The following is a 13,479-nucleotide window of genomic DNA, read 5'->3' on the forward strand; positions in this document are numbered from 1 at the left end:
GCCGAGAGGAAAGCAGCCGACGAGCGTGCCCGCTGCTCCCCAGGTCATTTACAAGAGCGTGAACCGGCTCCTGTGGCATATACGTCCAAGCGGCGGTCTTCATTAAAAGCGCGCCGTTGCGACTGCATTCCCCGATTGTTCAATACATTTTTAATATCGTATTATTGTGATGGAAGTAGTGATGCAGAACTATCGATGGTAATATCGATACTATCGATAGCGCTATCGATAGTAAAAAATTCGATGGTACTATCGATAGTATAAAATCAACAGCGCGGACTCACTGCAGAATAAGCTTGGTTTTCCGCGCGCGTGGTACATAGTGGAGCCGGAGGAGCAGGCTGAAGGGCAAGAAAGTTGACATCATTGCGTTCTTCACCAGAGTGCTTTGCTGACACATGATCATAAAGTCAAACTGTTCAGCTGTAGCGGAAAGGAGGCCTTTACATGTGGTAGGACTGCGCGGCTTCAAATAAGTGATATTGCATTTTATGATTTGAAAATAAAAAAGTACCAAGAAGTTAATTGTAAGGTGTAACTGGTTGCTTTTGGATATGAATTTATTGATGGACATATTTCGCCAATTTGACTGCGGAAATAATTAATTTCTCTGCCAAAAATTGTCCATAAATTAAACGAAGCTGATAGTAGGCTGTCGCAAATATTTTGTCAATATGGCCGGCCAGCAACCGCATCATTATTCACGCCACTATCGATAGTAATGTCACGTGGTTGTGACGGTAAAGAATGCTGCAGCAAGACTGGGAAATACGGAGCTCTTTATTTGGGCGAACTTGTGTCCAGCAAATCAATACTCAATATACAAGCGATACATGCTGCGCACTGATAGCGGCGGGAGCAGTCGTCAGCCGTTGAGTAATCTGTGGCGGTATTTTGTAAGCATTCCTAAAACGGACGGAGCCGGTCCGTCCGTTTGAGACGCACGCGATTGGTCAATGTGAGCCGTGACGAGCGTCGCGACGAATCGCGTGCTCACATTAGACAGTTATAGTTTAGCGTTAGCGTGATAGCGGGGGTTAAGGGAATAGCGTTACCGTGCCGCGAACGTTGGTTGCGGAAAGCGTGTTTTAGTTTAGCGGGATAGCGTTTACGTGCCCAAGCCGGGACGGTGGCGCCACCTAGCGAAGGGTGAATGCGTTAAAAAAAGTGAAAAGAACAAAACCGAGAATGCTTGCCTGTATCCCCGCACGCAGCAATATTACTCCTTTTTTAGTGAAAATAAAAGTAAATAAATATGAACTAAGCACCAAAAGCGAAAATTTTCATGTTACAGACTTGTTTACACCGATCTTCTAGATAGGCCTAGGGACGTTCGAAATGGGAAGCGATCTCAAAAACTACGCTAAGTTATCCGTAATACCGTGTCGTCGAAGCTACCTGAAGGCAAGCGAAGCAATTTCGCACAGTCGTTTGCTACGAAAGAAGTGGATCCGTCCACATCAACGCTAAATTCAGTTCGAAGCGGGCGTCGAAAACCGCCGCCATGTTTTACGTACACTACGTTAACCACGCAAACACGCTAACGCTAAATCTGAAAAATAGCGTGCGTACGGTAAACGCTACGGGTCACGTACGGTACTGCGCATGCGCATTTCGGTCCCGCTATTCCGGTAAGCCCGCTATTCCGTTAAGCCCGCTAAACTATAACTGTCTATTGACTAGTCACGTGCGACTCAAACGGACGGACCACCACCGTCCGTTTTACGAATGCGTACAAAATACCGCCACTGATCATCGGTGGAACGCGTCGTCCTTTATACATCAGTCATCAAACCTTCCAGCGTTGTCGCTGGTGCTCGTGTAAGCTCTCGAATAAACTTGACTATTCGCATACGGCGCGTAATCTTAACAGAATGATCTCAAACAATTGTGAAGCTTCTCACACATTACGGCGCGGTCTGTGTCAAACGCTGATAACAGTCTTTCTGGGTGAAACCCGAATACGTCAAAACAAAGCAATAAACAGGCGTGGCAGTAATATAGTAACATCGCTATAGTAATATTAACGATGGTACTATACTTATTGCACTATCGATAGTTTGTCGATATTAGCACTATCGATAGTTTGTTTACACTATCGATAGTTTCAAAAGAACTATCGATAGTCAATTTAACCATAGTTCTGCATCACTAGATGGAAGCTGTTATGTGCTTAGTCATTGTCTATGAATTTAGAACGTCCTATCATTTTCGTTCAATTTTACAACGTCACCGTATCAGTCCCATGCTCACTTATCTGTTTTTCTTAAACTTTTTATTTAAATGACCGGATATATATATATATATATATATATATATATATATATATATATATATATATATATATATATATATATATATATAATTCAAAAGAAAGTTCTGAAGGTCCGGTGCACATGTAGTTGAAGAAATGAAGGAGCACACTTACGAAAATTGCATATTTTACTCATTTACGTTTCGGCCGTGGCACGGCCTTCGTCAGAACACTCCCCGGCATTAATATTTCTGACGAAGGCCGTGCCACGGCCGAAGCGTAAATGAGTAAAAATATGCAATTTTCGTAAGTGTGCTCCTTCATTTCTTCAACTACATCTATATATATATATATATATATATATATATATATATATATATATATATATTGCTGGAGTCTCTATACGCATATTTATACCTATTTATACCTATACATAAAGTGCAGGCGCACGTAAAATTCGACTACGGACCGGTCTTGTTCAAGAGTTGAGTTCACAGGTACAGACACTGAATTTGTACACGCTCGCTGTGAGAGATGTGCGAGGAAAGAGGTCTATTACAGTAACAACACATGTTCACTGCACTCAAAGGAAATAACGTGCTCACTCGCCGCAAGAGGTGGGGCGAGTGCTTGTGCGGTAGCAAGAAAGACGACAAACAACAACAGCCGCAAACAGAAAAAAAAACAGCGATACTGTGCACTAACAACAACTGCAAGGGGGTGGGGGAGGGGCTGTAATGGTTGTACAGCATCACGAGGAAACGACGAAGAGCAACAGCAGCAAAAAAAAGAAGAAAAATAAAAGGAACCCATGCTAGGAGTTGCGGGCGTTTGAAAAGTAACACTCCCCGGCATTATGAAAAGTAACACTCCCCGGCATTAAATCTATGTAACACAAACCATGTGACACTGTAAGCTGATGTGTGGAATTGCGCTGATTCTATTTCGTGCGGCAGCACCTGTGTCTCGTGTACTAGGAAATAGCAGATGAACACGTGTGTCTTCTCAGAGCGCCTTCCCTTTTAAGAGCGCAGCTCTTTAAGCTTTTCGTTGCGCCGGGTAGTGCAAACAGGAATTATCATCATCATGAACCGGTACGCGCTCGCTTCGTGCTCTTCAAGTTCTGCTTCGCTCCACCAACACGTAAGCCCATTTGTCGGGCGTGCAATGCAATAGCTATGACGGGCGAGTCTGTAACGGTGCTAAGATCACGTAACATCACGTAAGAACTAGATACGGGACAGAAATCACGTCGCTTCACGTTACAGCTGGTAGCGGGACTAAAAGTCACGTTAGATCACATAAATATTAGTAAGGTGCCTAAAAATCGCCCAACATCACGTAACAATACTCACGTGACTAAAAATCACGTAACTTCACGCGGTGATTTCTGTAATGGTTACTTAGTTTCATTCGTTAATGCTTTGTTATGAATATTTTTGGTTGTATTTCAGAGTTGTTATTCTATTATTTGCCGTCATGGGCGACATGCGTTTTCTTTTTGTATTGTCGCTTTCCGCTGCCTGTAATTTTTTGCAATTTTTTTACTTTGTATTATTGATTTTTTGTCAGGGTGAAGGGGCCAGTCAGGCTGTGAAATGCACTTGGATGTGGGCGCAAAAAGACAAGGACGAAGGGAAGAAGACACACACTAGCGCCAGTGTGTGTATCTTCTTCCCTTCGTCCTTGTCTTTTTGCGCCCACATCCAAGTACCATGACAGACCAACAAGCCCGCATCGCTACCCTTGTGAAATGCAGTTTTTTCCCTTTGCACCGAACCACGTGTACAGTGTATTTTCATGTACTTGCCACGTGGCTGAATAAACTCACACTTAAACTCAAACTGAAACATGTAGTCACGTGACTAAAAATCACGTAACTTCACGCAACATCTAGGCACGTGCCTAAAATTACGTAACATCACCTCACAACTGCTCACATGATTGAAAATCCCGTAACGTACCTAATAACTAGTCACGTGACCAAAATCACAAAACATCAGGTAAGAACTAGCAACATACGCATCTTCCAGCCAAAACGCGTAACAGCTAGTCACGTGACATGTTCCGACAAAAACAACGTAACATCTGGTCACGTGACTAAAAATCACGTAACATCACGTAACAACTAGTCAGCTGACTAAAATACGTAACATCGCGTCCTCACGCAAAGCTGCACGTAGAAGTCCTAAACACTGCACACAATTTTTACTTTTATTTGTTTATTTTTGTTTAATCGCGAATGTGTATAATTTGCGAATCGCGAAGTAGGAGGCGCGCTCGCCGGCCGCTCTCCTCCGGGCGGATGTTCTGACGCGGAAGAAAACTGCTCCGAATAGGTCTCGGAGCGTGTGGCGTCGGTGGTATAGATTCCACTTCCGGCCACCGTAGTGAACGGACGCGGAATGTTGTGCTCCTCGAAAGGGGCGGTTTCAGCGGCCCAGCCGAGTCGCGGTATCAGGCTTATGGAAACGTCGACACAGGATTATCAGCTCGTTCTGCCCCAGCTTCCATCAGGTACAACTGTCTGCAATACTGTGTTTTTGCATGGTGATTTAAAAGCCCGCCCTTACCGAGTTGAGCATTTTCGCGATGCGCTCGATCGTCTCAAGCTGATGCCGGAGGTGACGGCCCTAGGGGCGTATCAGATGAACCACGTTTGGGCAATAACTTTTAAGGACGAAGAGGGAAAAAAGAAGCTTTTGTCGGCGAAAACGCTCAGCGTTAAGGACCACCGGTGCGTCGCTATTGACCCCTGTCACCAGGACATTAGGATGAAGATGTACTGGCTGCTTCACACGACGCCCGACGAGGAAGTTCGAACAGCCTTAGCGCCATACGGCACCGTGACTGAGATATGCAGGGAGAAGTGGCGTGTTCCAGGATGCGGGGACAAAGGCTCTCACACTAGGCTGGTGTCGCTGCGCTTGAAAGCTGGCATGACCATTGAAGACATACCACATCAGCTACGAGTGGGGGAAGACCATGCGCTCGTGTTCGTGCCTGGCAGAGCCCCGCTCTGCCTCCGGTGCCACGGCACCGGCCATATCCGGCGCGAGTGCCGTGTGCCACGCTGTGGGCTCTGTCGTCGTTACGGCCACGACGAGACTCAGTGCGTGAGGAGCTATGCCAACGTGACCGGATCTGGCAGGGGTGAAGCCTTGGAGGAACACATGATGGACCAGGCCGACGCGGAAGCAACTTCTGGAGGGAGCAGCGACTCGCCTGCTTTGCAGGTGAGGTCCGATCTGAAGGCTAGTGGAGAATGTCAGCCCAGCGGAAGAAAGGACGAGAGTCAAGATAACAAAGGTCAAGACGTACCGGGAGCGGAGGCGTCCATGGTACGTCCAAAGGCGGTGGCTACTAAGGGGGAGGCTCCTCGAAGCTCCTCTGGAGTAGACGCTACTGAAGAGCCTGTTGAGGGCATGGATTTAACGGGTGCGAGCTCAAAGAGGCCCAGGGACCCGTCAGAGGGAGGAGACGGACGTGAAGGTGATGACGGTAGCTGCGAGGGTCCTCCTCCGAAAGCTACCCTTCTCAGACGCGCAACCCTGAAACCAAAACCGAACATTCCGCCTGACAAGCGGAATTCGCCGCTGGCTGCCCCGCCGTAGCGGGGTCGCTGTCTGGGAGTGATCTATGGCTGTGGACGGTCTTCGTGCGGAACTTCCTGACCCTAGTGCTAGTTTGCAACGGAACTGGTGGGCCTACAAACTATGCGTCAAACATGAAGGGAGAGCAGAACGATGTAAGTTTGTTTGCAGTATAATTCGTTGTGCGAGTGTACTTTGAGCTTTCTCTTCTGTTTTCATGGCCAGTAATAATAATGTAGCACTTCGTATTGCCACGTTTAATGTTCGAGGGTTAACGTCCAGGCGGCGACAAGTGCAATTAAATCGCCTGTTGATGGAAAACGACATAGACATTCTTGCTGTCCAAGAAACAAAGATTGAAAGTGAAGAGCAAACAACGAAAATGGTTGATATGTTTAAATCACGGTACAATGTTTGCGTATGTCATGCGGTGGGCAAGTCAGGAGGGTGTTTATTAATGCTGCGTAATTCTGTCGGTATCGTTGAACAAAGTGTGTTAACAACCCAGGATGGACGATTTGTACTGTGTGATTTTGCTTTACATGATGTATGTTGGCGAATAATATGTGTGTATGCTCCAAACATCGTACATGAAAGAACTGAATTTTTTGATTATGTGGCCAACCTTTTGACACCTGACAGAAATGTGGTTCTCCTAGGAGATTTTAATTGTGTTTGCATGCCTGAAGACCGTGTACAGAATACGAGAGGTAGAGATACGAGTGCAATCAGACTTCATGAAATCGTGTCGAATTTTGAGTTAGCCGATGTCGGAAACATCTTAAGTGGAAATGAAGTATTTTACACTCACTTCCAAGGGGAGAGCCATGCTAGGCTAGACCGGATATACATGTCAGCGGGTCTTGTGCCAAGGCTCACGAACTACGCAGTGAAACATGTGAGCTTTAGTGACCACAGCATAGTGGTGTGTACGGTCGGGAAAAAATACAGCGGCTCGAAGTTTAACTGGGAACTCTGGAAAATGAATGATAACATCTTAAAAGACGAATGCTTCGTGAGAGCTATAATGGAAAAAATCCAAACTGTAAGAAAGGAGGCTGTGTCAAACATAGCGGAGGCATGGGAGAATTTTAAAAACGAAGTAAAACTACTTGCGATCGAGAGGACGACGGTGATACGCCGCAAAGGAAAACAAAGGGAAAAAGAATTACAAAACATGCTAGGTTACTTTCAAAACGCCGAGTGCACTGTACCGGGATTATTTAGTACAGAAATAAAAACGATCAAAAGCGAACTTGAAGCGATGGATGCGGAGCGTTATCAAGGCGCAGTGATAAGGGCACGAACGGAGCGGCTATGGCAAGGGGAAGCGCCAACAAAACGCGCGCTCAGTGAAGAGAAAGGCTACGCCTCAAGTAACCGTATTAAAGAAATCTGGTACAACGACGCTTTGTCGGCAGACCAAAGTACAATAGAGACAGCCTTTGTTGAGCATTACCGGACACTGTTAAGTAGACAGGTCGAAGTATCGGAACAGTTCGTAGATACCTTTCTGGCGCTCCTGCCAAAGGTAGATGACGAAGTGAAAGAGGGACTCGAAAGGCCCATCTCAGTCGCTGAAATTTTACACGCTATAGAAACCCTTGGTAGCGGAAAGTCGCCAGGACCTGATGGGCTGGGAGCGCTCTTCTACAAAACGTTTAAGATGGAAGTTGCAGAAATACTTCACAGTGTTATAGCAGAAGCATACGAACTTAAACAGCTACCACCCTCATTTAGAAGAAGTCACGTTGTGCTAATACCTAAAACAAATGACCCAATCAAGCTACAGTCAGTAAAGGGATATAGACCTATAAGTCTCACGAATGTGGATTATAAAATATACATGAAGGTACTAGGGAAAAGACTACAGTCTGTTATTAACACAATAGTTGGTCCTCATCAAACTTGCGGAATAAAGAAGCGAACAATATTCACTAATATTCACGTCGCTAGAAGTATACTGGAGTGTTGCGACTCGAGCCTCGGGTGCGTTGCAATGGTCCAGCTCGATTTGGAAAAAGCTTTCGACAGAGTTGCTCACAGCATTCTTATGGCCACGTTAGAATACATCAATGTAGGTGGAATCATTCACGACGGTGTCGCCATGGCTTATGAAAAATGCTCTGCTCAACTGATAATAAATAAACGACTGAGTGACAAAATACCGGTGCTTTCAGGAGTGCGTCAAGGATGTCCCCTGTCGCCGTTGCTCTTTGCTATTTTTCTTGAGCCTTTCTGTCTAAAGATACGTGAAAACCAAAATATCCGTGGCTATCGTCTAATAAACCAAGAGGTAAAAATACTAGCGTACGCAGACGATATTGCGCTGTTCTGTACAGACCAAGAGAGCATTCGGGAGGCAATTAAAGATGCTAGACAATTCTGTAGCAGCACTGGTAGTGCCATAAACTGGCAAAAAAGCTTAGGCTTCTGGCATGGCCAGTGGAGTAGTAGGCGGACAGTTTTCGAAAGCATAGCGTTCACCGACACCCCGACCAGTTACCTCGGCGTGCCTTTACAACATTACCAAGATGCGAATACGCAGTGGACAGAACAAGCTGAACGGGTTCAGGCGCAAACAACCAGGTGGGGAGGCAGGAGCCTCTCAATATTTGCGAAATCGGCAGTGTGTAATGTGTTTCTTGTCGCCAAAGTGTTTTACATGTTACATGTATTATGTATGTCCCGAATGAGTGTGCAGAAGATGCACAGAATTTTTGCTGTTTTGTGTGGGGATCTAAATGGGAGCGTACAAGTCGTTTGAATTTGTTTCATTCGGTGAAAAATGGGGGACTGGGATTACAAAACTTGTTTTTCAAGCAGATAGTGGCTAGATTCATGTTCCTGCGCGATCAAAGTAACGGTTTCTTGCGATGTGTCATCCAGACGCAACTGAGTGACGCAATGCCAGATTTTCTAGTTACGTCAAGCCCAGCACCAAAAGTGTCAGTGAAAGGGTTTTGGTATGAGATAATAAGTGCTTATCGGTTCCTGAGAGCGCACTTTTCGTTAGAATATTTGAGCGCTGTCACAAAAAAGCGATTGTACAGAGATTTGGTGCAGGTTATGTGTCCTGTTCCAAGATACCGGGCGATATATGTACTCGGGAATGAAAAGAATGTTTTAAAACGGGTTAGAAGAATGCCAGTGAGGGCTACCACAAAGACGTTTTTCTTTATGCTACACACGGGCACGCTTCCTGTCAAGCCATGGCTAAAAGAGAAGGGAATATTTCTACCTTGGGGTGTAAACTGCTACATTTGCAAAAAACCTGAAACCATTGAGCATATTTTCTTGGATTGCTGGGACTCCGTCTTCCTTTGGGATATTCTACAAAGGACTTCTAAAAAAGAGTTCCCACTAACACCATTCGGTATCCGGTTTTTACCATTTGAAGAAACAGGAGGTGTGCCCTACGACATGGTGATGCTACTTTGTATGCACAGCGTGTGGAAAACACGAATGGCTGTGCGAAATGAAGATGTAGATATAAGGCCTGCTAGTGAATACTTTAAAGAAAATGTTCTCTTTATTCGAGAAGTGTACAAATCTCTTAGTGAACCACCAGAGTGGTTACCTGCCTTTGAACAATTGGCTACAATGAAATACTATTAACATAATTCATCAACAAGATACAATCGCGGATTGCACACGTTGATTTTTCGGCTGGGGCCGATGGTGTCTGTGCTGTCCAATGTCTGTATCGCTACGAACAGGTTTTAAATAAAAAAAAAAAAAAAAGCGTCGGTGGTATAGTGGTTAGCATAGCTGCCTTCCAAGCAGTTGACCCGGGTTCGATTCCCGGCCGACGCAATTTATTTTACTTTTTATTTGTTTATTTTTGTTTAATCGCGAATGTGTATAATTTGCGAATCGCGAAGCAGGAGGCGCGCTTGCCGGCCGCTCTCCTCCGAGCGGATGTTCTGACGCGGAAGAAAACTGCTCCGAATAGGTCTCGGAGCGTGTGGCGTCTAAAGAAAAAAAAAAAAAAAAAAAAGTCGGTGGTATAGTGGTTAGCATAGCTGCCTTCCAAGCAGTTGACCCGGGTTCGATTCCCGGCCGACGCAATTTATTTTACTTTTTATTTGTTTATTTTTGTTTAATCGCGAATGTGTATAATTTGCGAATCGCGAAGCAGGAGGCGCGCTTGCCGGCCGCTCTCCTCCGGGCGGATGTTCTGACGCGGAAGAAAACTGCTCCGAATAGGTCTCGGAGCGTGTGGCGTCGGTGGTATAGTGGTTAGCATAGCTGCCTTCCAAGCAGTTGACCCGGGTTCGATTCCCGGCCGACGCAATTTACTTTACTTTTTATTTTTTTATTTTTGTTTAATCGCGAATGTGTATAATTTGCGAATCGCGAAGCAGGAGGCGCGCTTGCCGGCCGCTCTCCTCCGGGCGGATGTTCTGACGCGGAAGAAAACTGCTCCGAATAGGTCTCGGAGCGTGTGGCGTCGGTGGTATAGTGGTTAGCATAGCTGCCTTCCAAGCAGTTGACCCGGGTTCGATTCCCGGCCGACGCAATTTATTTTACTTTTTATTTGTTTATTTTTGTTTAATCGCGAATGTGTATAATTTGCGAATCGCGAAGCAGGAGGCGCGCTTGCCGGCCGCTCTCCTCCGGGCGGATGTTCTGACGCGGAAGAAAACTGCTCCGAATAGGTCTCGGAGCGTGTGGCGTCGGTGGTATAGTGGTTAGCATAGCTGCCTTCCAAGCAGTTGACCCGGGTTCGATTCCCGGCCGACGCAATTTATTTACTTTTTATTTGTTTATTTTTGTTTAATCGCGAATGTGTATAATTTGCGAATCGCGAAGCAGGAGGCGCGCTTGCCGGCCGCTCTCCTCCGGGCGGATGTTCTGACGCGGAAGAAAACTGCTCCGAATAGGTCTCGGAGCGTGTGGCGTCGGTGGTATAGTGGTTAGCATAGCTGCCTTCCAAGCAGTTGACCCGGGTTCGATTCCCGGCCGACGCAATTTATTTTACTTTTTATTTGTTTATTTTTGTTTAATCGCGAATGTGTATAATTTGCGAATCGCGAAGCAGGAGGCGCGCTTGCCGGCCGCTCTCCTCCGGGCGGATGTTCTGACGCGGAAGAAAACTGCTCCGAATAGGTCTCGGAGCGTGTGGCGTCGGTGGTATAGTCATTCTACTTCCGGCCGCGCAAGCGAACGGACGCAGGATGAACGGCTCCGATGGAGCGGCGATAGCGGCCAGTGCCGGCCGCGGTAACAGGATGGCTGTCGAAGAAGATAACGCTTACGAGATTGTGCTGCCTACTCTGCCCACTGGCCGTGTTGTTCTCAACACGTTGTTTTTGCACGGAGACGTGCGTGAGCGGCCGTACAAGGTGGAAGATTTCCGAGACGCCCTCGCCGCGGCTGGTGTGCTCCCTGACGTCGTGGCGTTAGGGGCGTACCAGATCAACCACGTCTGGGCGGTGACACTGAAAACCGGTGAAGCCACGAAGAATTTAGCAGCGGTTAAGGAGCTGAAGGTCAAAGGCCGCCGGTGTGTGGTTTTCGACCCTGAGGACCAGCAGGTCAAACTGCGCCTGCATTGGATGCTTCACGGCGTCCAAGATGACGACATCCGGACCGCTTTCGCTGCATTCGGGAACGTCACCGAGGTTACCCGAGAGCGTTGGCGCGTACAAGGCATGCGAGAGAAGGGCTCCACCACAAGGACTGTGTTGCTGAAGCTGAAGCCGGGAGTAAAGGTCGACGACCTGCCCCACCAGGTTCGTGTCGCCGGCGAGTTGGCCCTCGTGGTGGCGCCCGGGCGTGCAATGCAGTGCCTGCGCTGCCACGGCACGGGACACGTTCGCCGGGACTGCAGGGTGCCCCGGTGTTCGAAGTGCCGGCGTTACGGACTCGCGGACGCGGACTGCGTCCGAACCTACGCGTCGGCGACCGGGCGGCCAAAGGACGACGAAAATGAAGAGCTCATGGACGTCGCCGAGGCGGAGGAGGCTGCGAGGGGAATCGACGAGGCAGGAAAGCGGTCAGGACCAGAGGACACGTCGACGCCTTCCAGCGGTGACGCCCCGACAGGAGACGGGCCGGTGGACCAACCAGCTGTAGGCGACATGTCGGGGACAAAGGGCCACCAGCCAGCAACACAAGTCGTCCCAGCGGCGTCAGGAGGCGATACCCGAAAGGGCAAGGCACCAACGCTTCATAGAGGGGCGGGCGAGTCGAGTGTGTCAACCGACGCGTCGCCGGCGGTCACGTCGAGTTCACCAGCACCCAAGGTTGGCGAACCTACAAGCTTGAACGAGCCACAACCGGAGAAGAGTGGCGTTCACACGCCGCCCAATGTCACCGCGGCCTCCAAGCGCCCCCACCCCACGACCAGCAACGATGGTACTGAAGCGACCGTAACTGCCAACGAGGAACCACCCGCCAAGAGTGCCCAAGTACGGCGGTCATCCCTTCGACCGCGCTCCAACGTTCCGGCCGACAGGCGCGGCGGCAACGCGGAGCACGTGGGGCAAGTCCAAGTACCTGCACCGGATGGCAACGCCGGCGACGGCATCGTCTAGCCACGTGCTAGACGCGAGAGGTAGGCATTGCGCCGCTGGTCCCTTTTCTTTTCGGTAAAATGGCGCCTGACTGCCCGTTAAAGGTCGCGACCATAAACGTTAGAGGACTGGCGGGAAAAAGAAAGCAAAGCCAGGTTTACCGACTTCTAATGGAACGAGAGATAGACGTGCTTGCAGTTCAGGAAACCAAAGTCGACGGCGAGGAGGAGACCAGCGGCATGGTGCAGCGTTTCGCGTCTAGATTTTTTGTCGTTGTTAGTCGTGCAGTGGGCACATCGGCTGGATGCTTACTTTTTGTTAAGAAGTTGCCGGGGCTTCAGGTGAACGCTCACTTTTCGTGTGCGTCGGGTCGGTGTGCCTCTCTTGACTTCTCAATGTACAACACCGAGTGGCGTGTCGTATGCGCATATGCGCCCAACAAGGCTGAAGATAGGGCCCTGTTCTTTGGTAGCCTTGAGCAACGGCTAAGTGCAGGAAGGAAGCTAGTATTGTTAGGGGATTTCAACTGCGTCCTCAGTTTCCACGACAAAACGAGCGCTCGGTCTTTTAGAGATCAGAGCACAGATGTGTTATTGAGAATCGTTGAGAACTGGGACCTTGAGGACGTTGCCGAAAGTTTCCATTGTTCGGGTGTACTGAAGTATACGCGTTTCGAAGGCCCAAGCTATGCACGACTCGACCGTATTTATGTATCAGTCGAAGTACTTCCTGAATGTGCTAGTTACGAGGTAGTGCCGGTGTCCTTTTCTGACCACTGCTTAGTTCAGTGCTCTATCGGAATTACCAAGAGAAACAACTCTTTTTCGTGGGAAACCTGGAAATTAAATAGCAAGCTCCTGGAGGATGAAGAATATAATTCGACTGTAGTGGAGGAAATTAACAAATTAGACCCTAGTGAAAGCCTGCACATTTGGCGACAGTGGGAGCTACTTAAAGAAACTTTAAAATTAAAAGCAATTAACAGGGCCTCGTGCATTCGGTATAACGAGAAACGGAAAGAGGCTGAATTAAAAGCGCTGCTTGATAAGCTACTCAAGCAGGAATGCCGAGCCCCTGGAAATTGGAAAGAAGACATCAGAAAAATAAAACA

At 47.9% G+C, this 13,479-nt stretch overlaps 1 protein-coding gene and 6 non-coding genes across 7 annotated transcripts; all 7 read left to right on the plus strand.

Annotated features, from left to right (window-relative positions):
- The first annotated feature begins 4,654 nt into the window (after positions 1-4,654).
- LOC119403528 (uncharacterized) lies at positions 4,655-5,872 on the plus strand. The gene has a single exon (XM_037670458.2). It carries the CDS (start codon positions 4,660-4,662, stop codon positions 5,866-5,868), a length of 1,209 nt encoding a protein of 402 aa, XP_037526386.1. The 5' UTR covers positions 4,655-4,659; the 3' UTR covers positions 5,869-5,872.
- Positions 5,873-9,591: 3,719 nt separating this feature from the next.
- Trnag-ucc (transfer RNA glycine (anticodon UCC)) lies at positions 9,592-9,663 on the plus strand. Its single transcript has one exon. It is a non-coding gene; the product is annotated as a tRNA-Gly (tRNA).
- Positions 9,664-9,845: 182 nt separating this feature from the next.
- On the plus strand, positions 9,846-9,917 carry Trnag-ucc (transfer RNA glycine (anticodon UCC)). The gene has a single exon. It is a non-coding gene; the product is annotated as a tRNA-Gly (tRNA).
- Positions 9,918-10,071: 154 nt separating this feature from the next.
- On the plus strand, positions 10,072-10,143 carry Trnag-ucc (transfer RNA glycine (anticodon UCC)). Its single transcript has one exon. It is a non-coding gene; the product is annotated as a tRNA-Gly (tRNA).
- Positions 10,144-10,297: 154 nt separating this feature from the next.
- Trnag-ucc (transfer RNA glycine (anticodon UCC)) lies at positions 10,298-10,369 on the plus strand. The gene has a single exon. It is a non-coding gene; the product is annotated as a tRNA-Gly (tRNA).
- Positions 10,370-10,523: 154 nt separating this feature from the next.
- Positions 10,524-10,595, plus strand: Trnag-ucc (transfer RNA glycine (anticodon UCC)). The gene has a single exon. It is a non-coding gene; the product is annotated as a tRNA-Gly (tRNA).
- Positions 10,596-10,748: 153 nt separating this feature from the next.
- On the plus strand, positions 10,749-10,820 carry Trnag-ucc (transfer RNA glycine (anticodon UCC)). The gene has a single exon. It is a non-coding gene; the product is annotated as a tRNA-Gly (tRNA).
- Positions 10,821-13,479: the final 2,659 nt, after the last annotated feature.

The sequence above is a fragment of the Rhipicephalus sanguineus genome, chromosome 8 (assembly GCF_013339695.2).
Source record: "Rhipicephalus sanguineus isolate Rsan-2018 chromosome 8, BIME_Rsan_1.4, whole genome shotgun sequence".
In the NCBI taxonomy this organism is placed as follows: domain Eukaryota; kingdom Metazoa; phylum Arthropoda; class Arachnida; order Ixodida; family Ixodidae; genus Rhipicephalus; species Rhipicephalus sanguineus.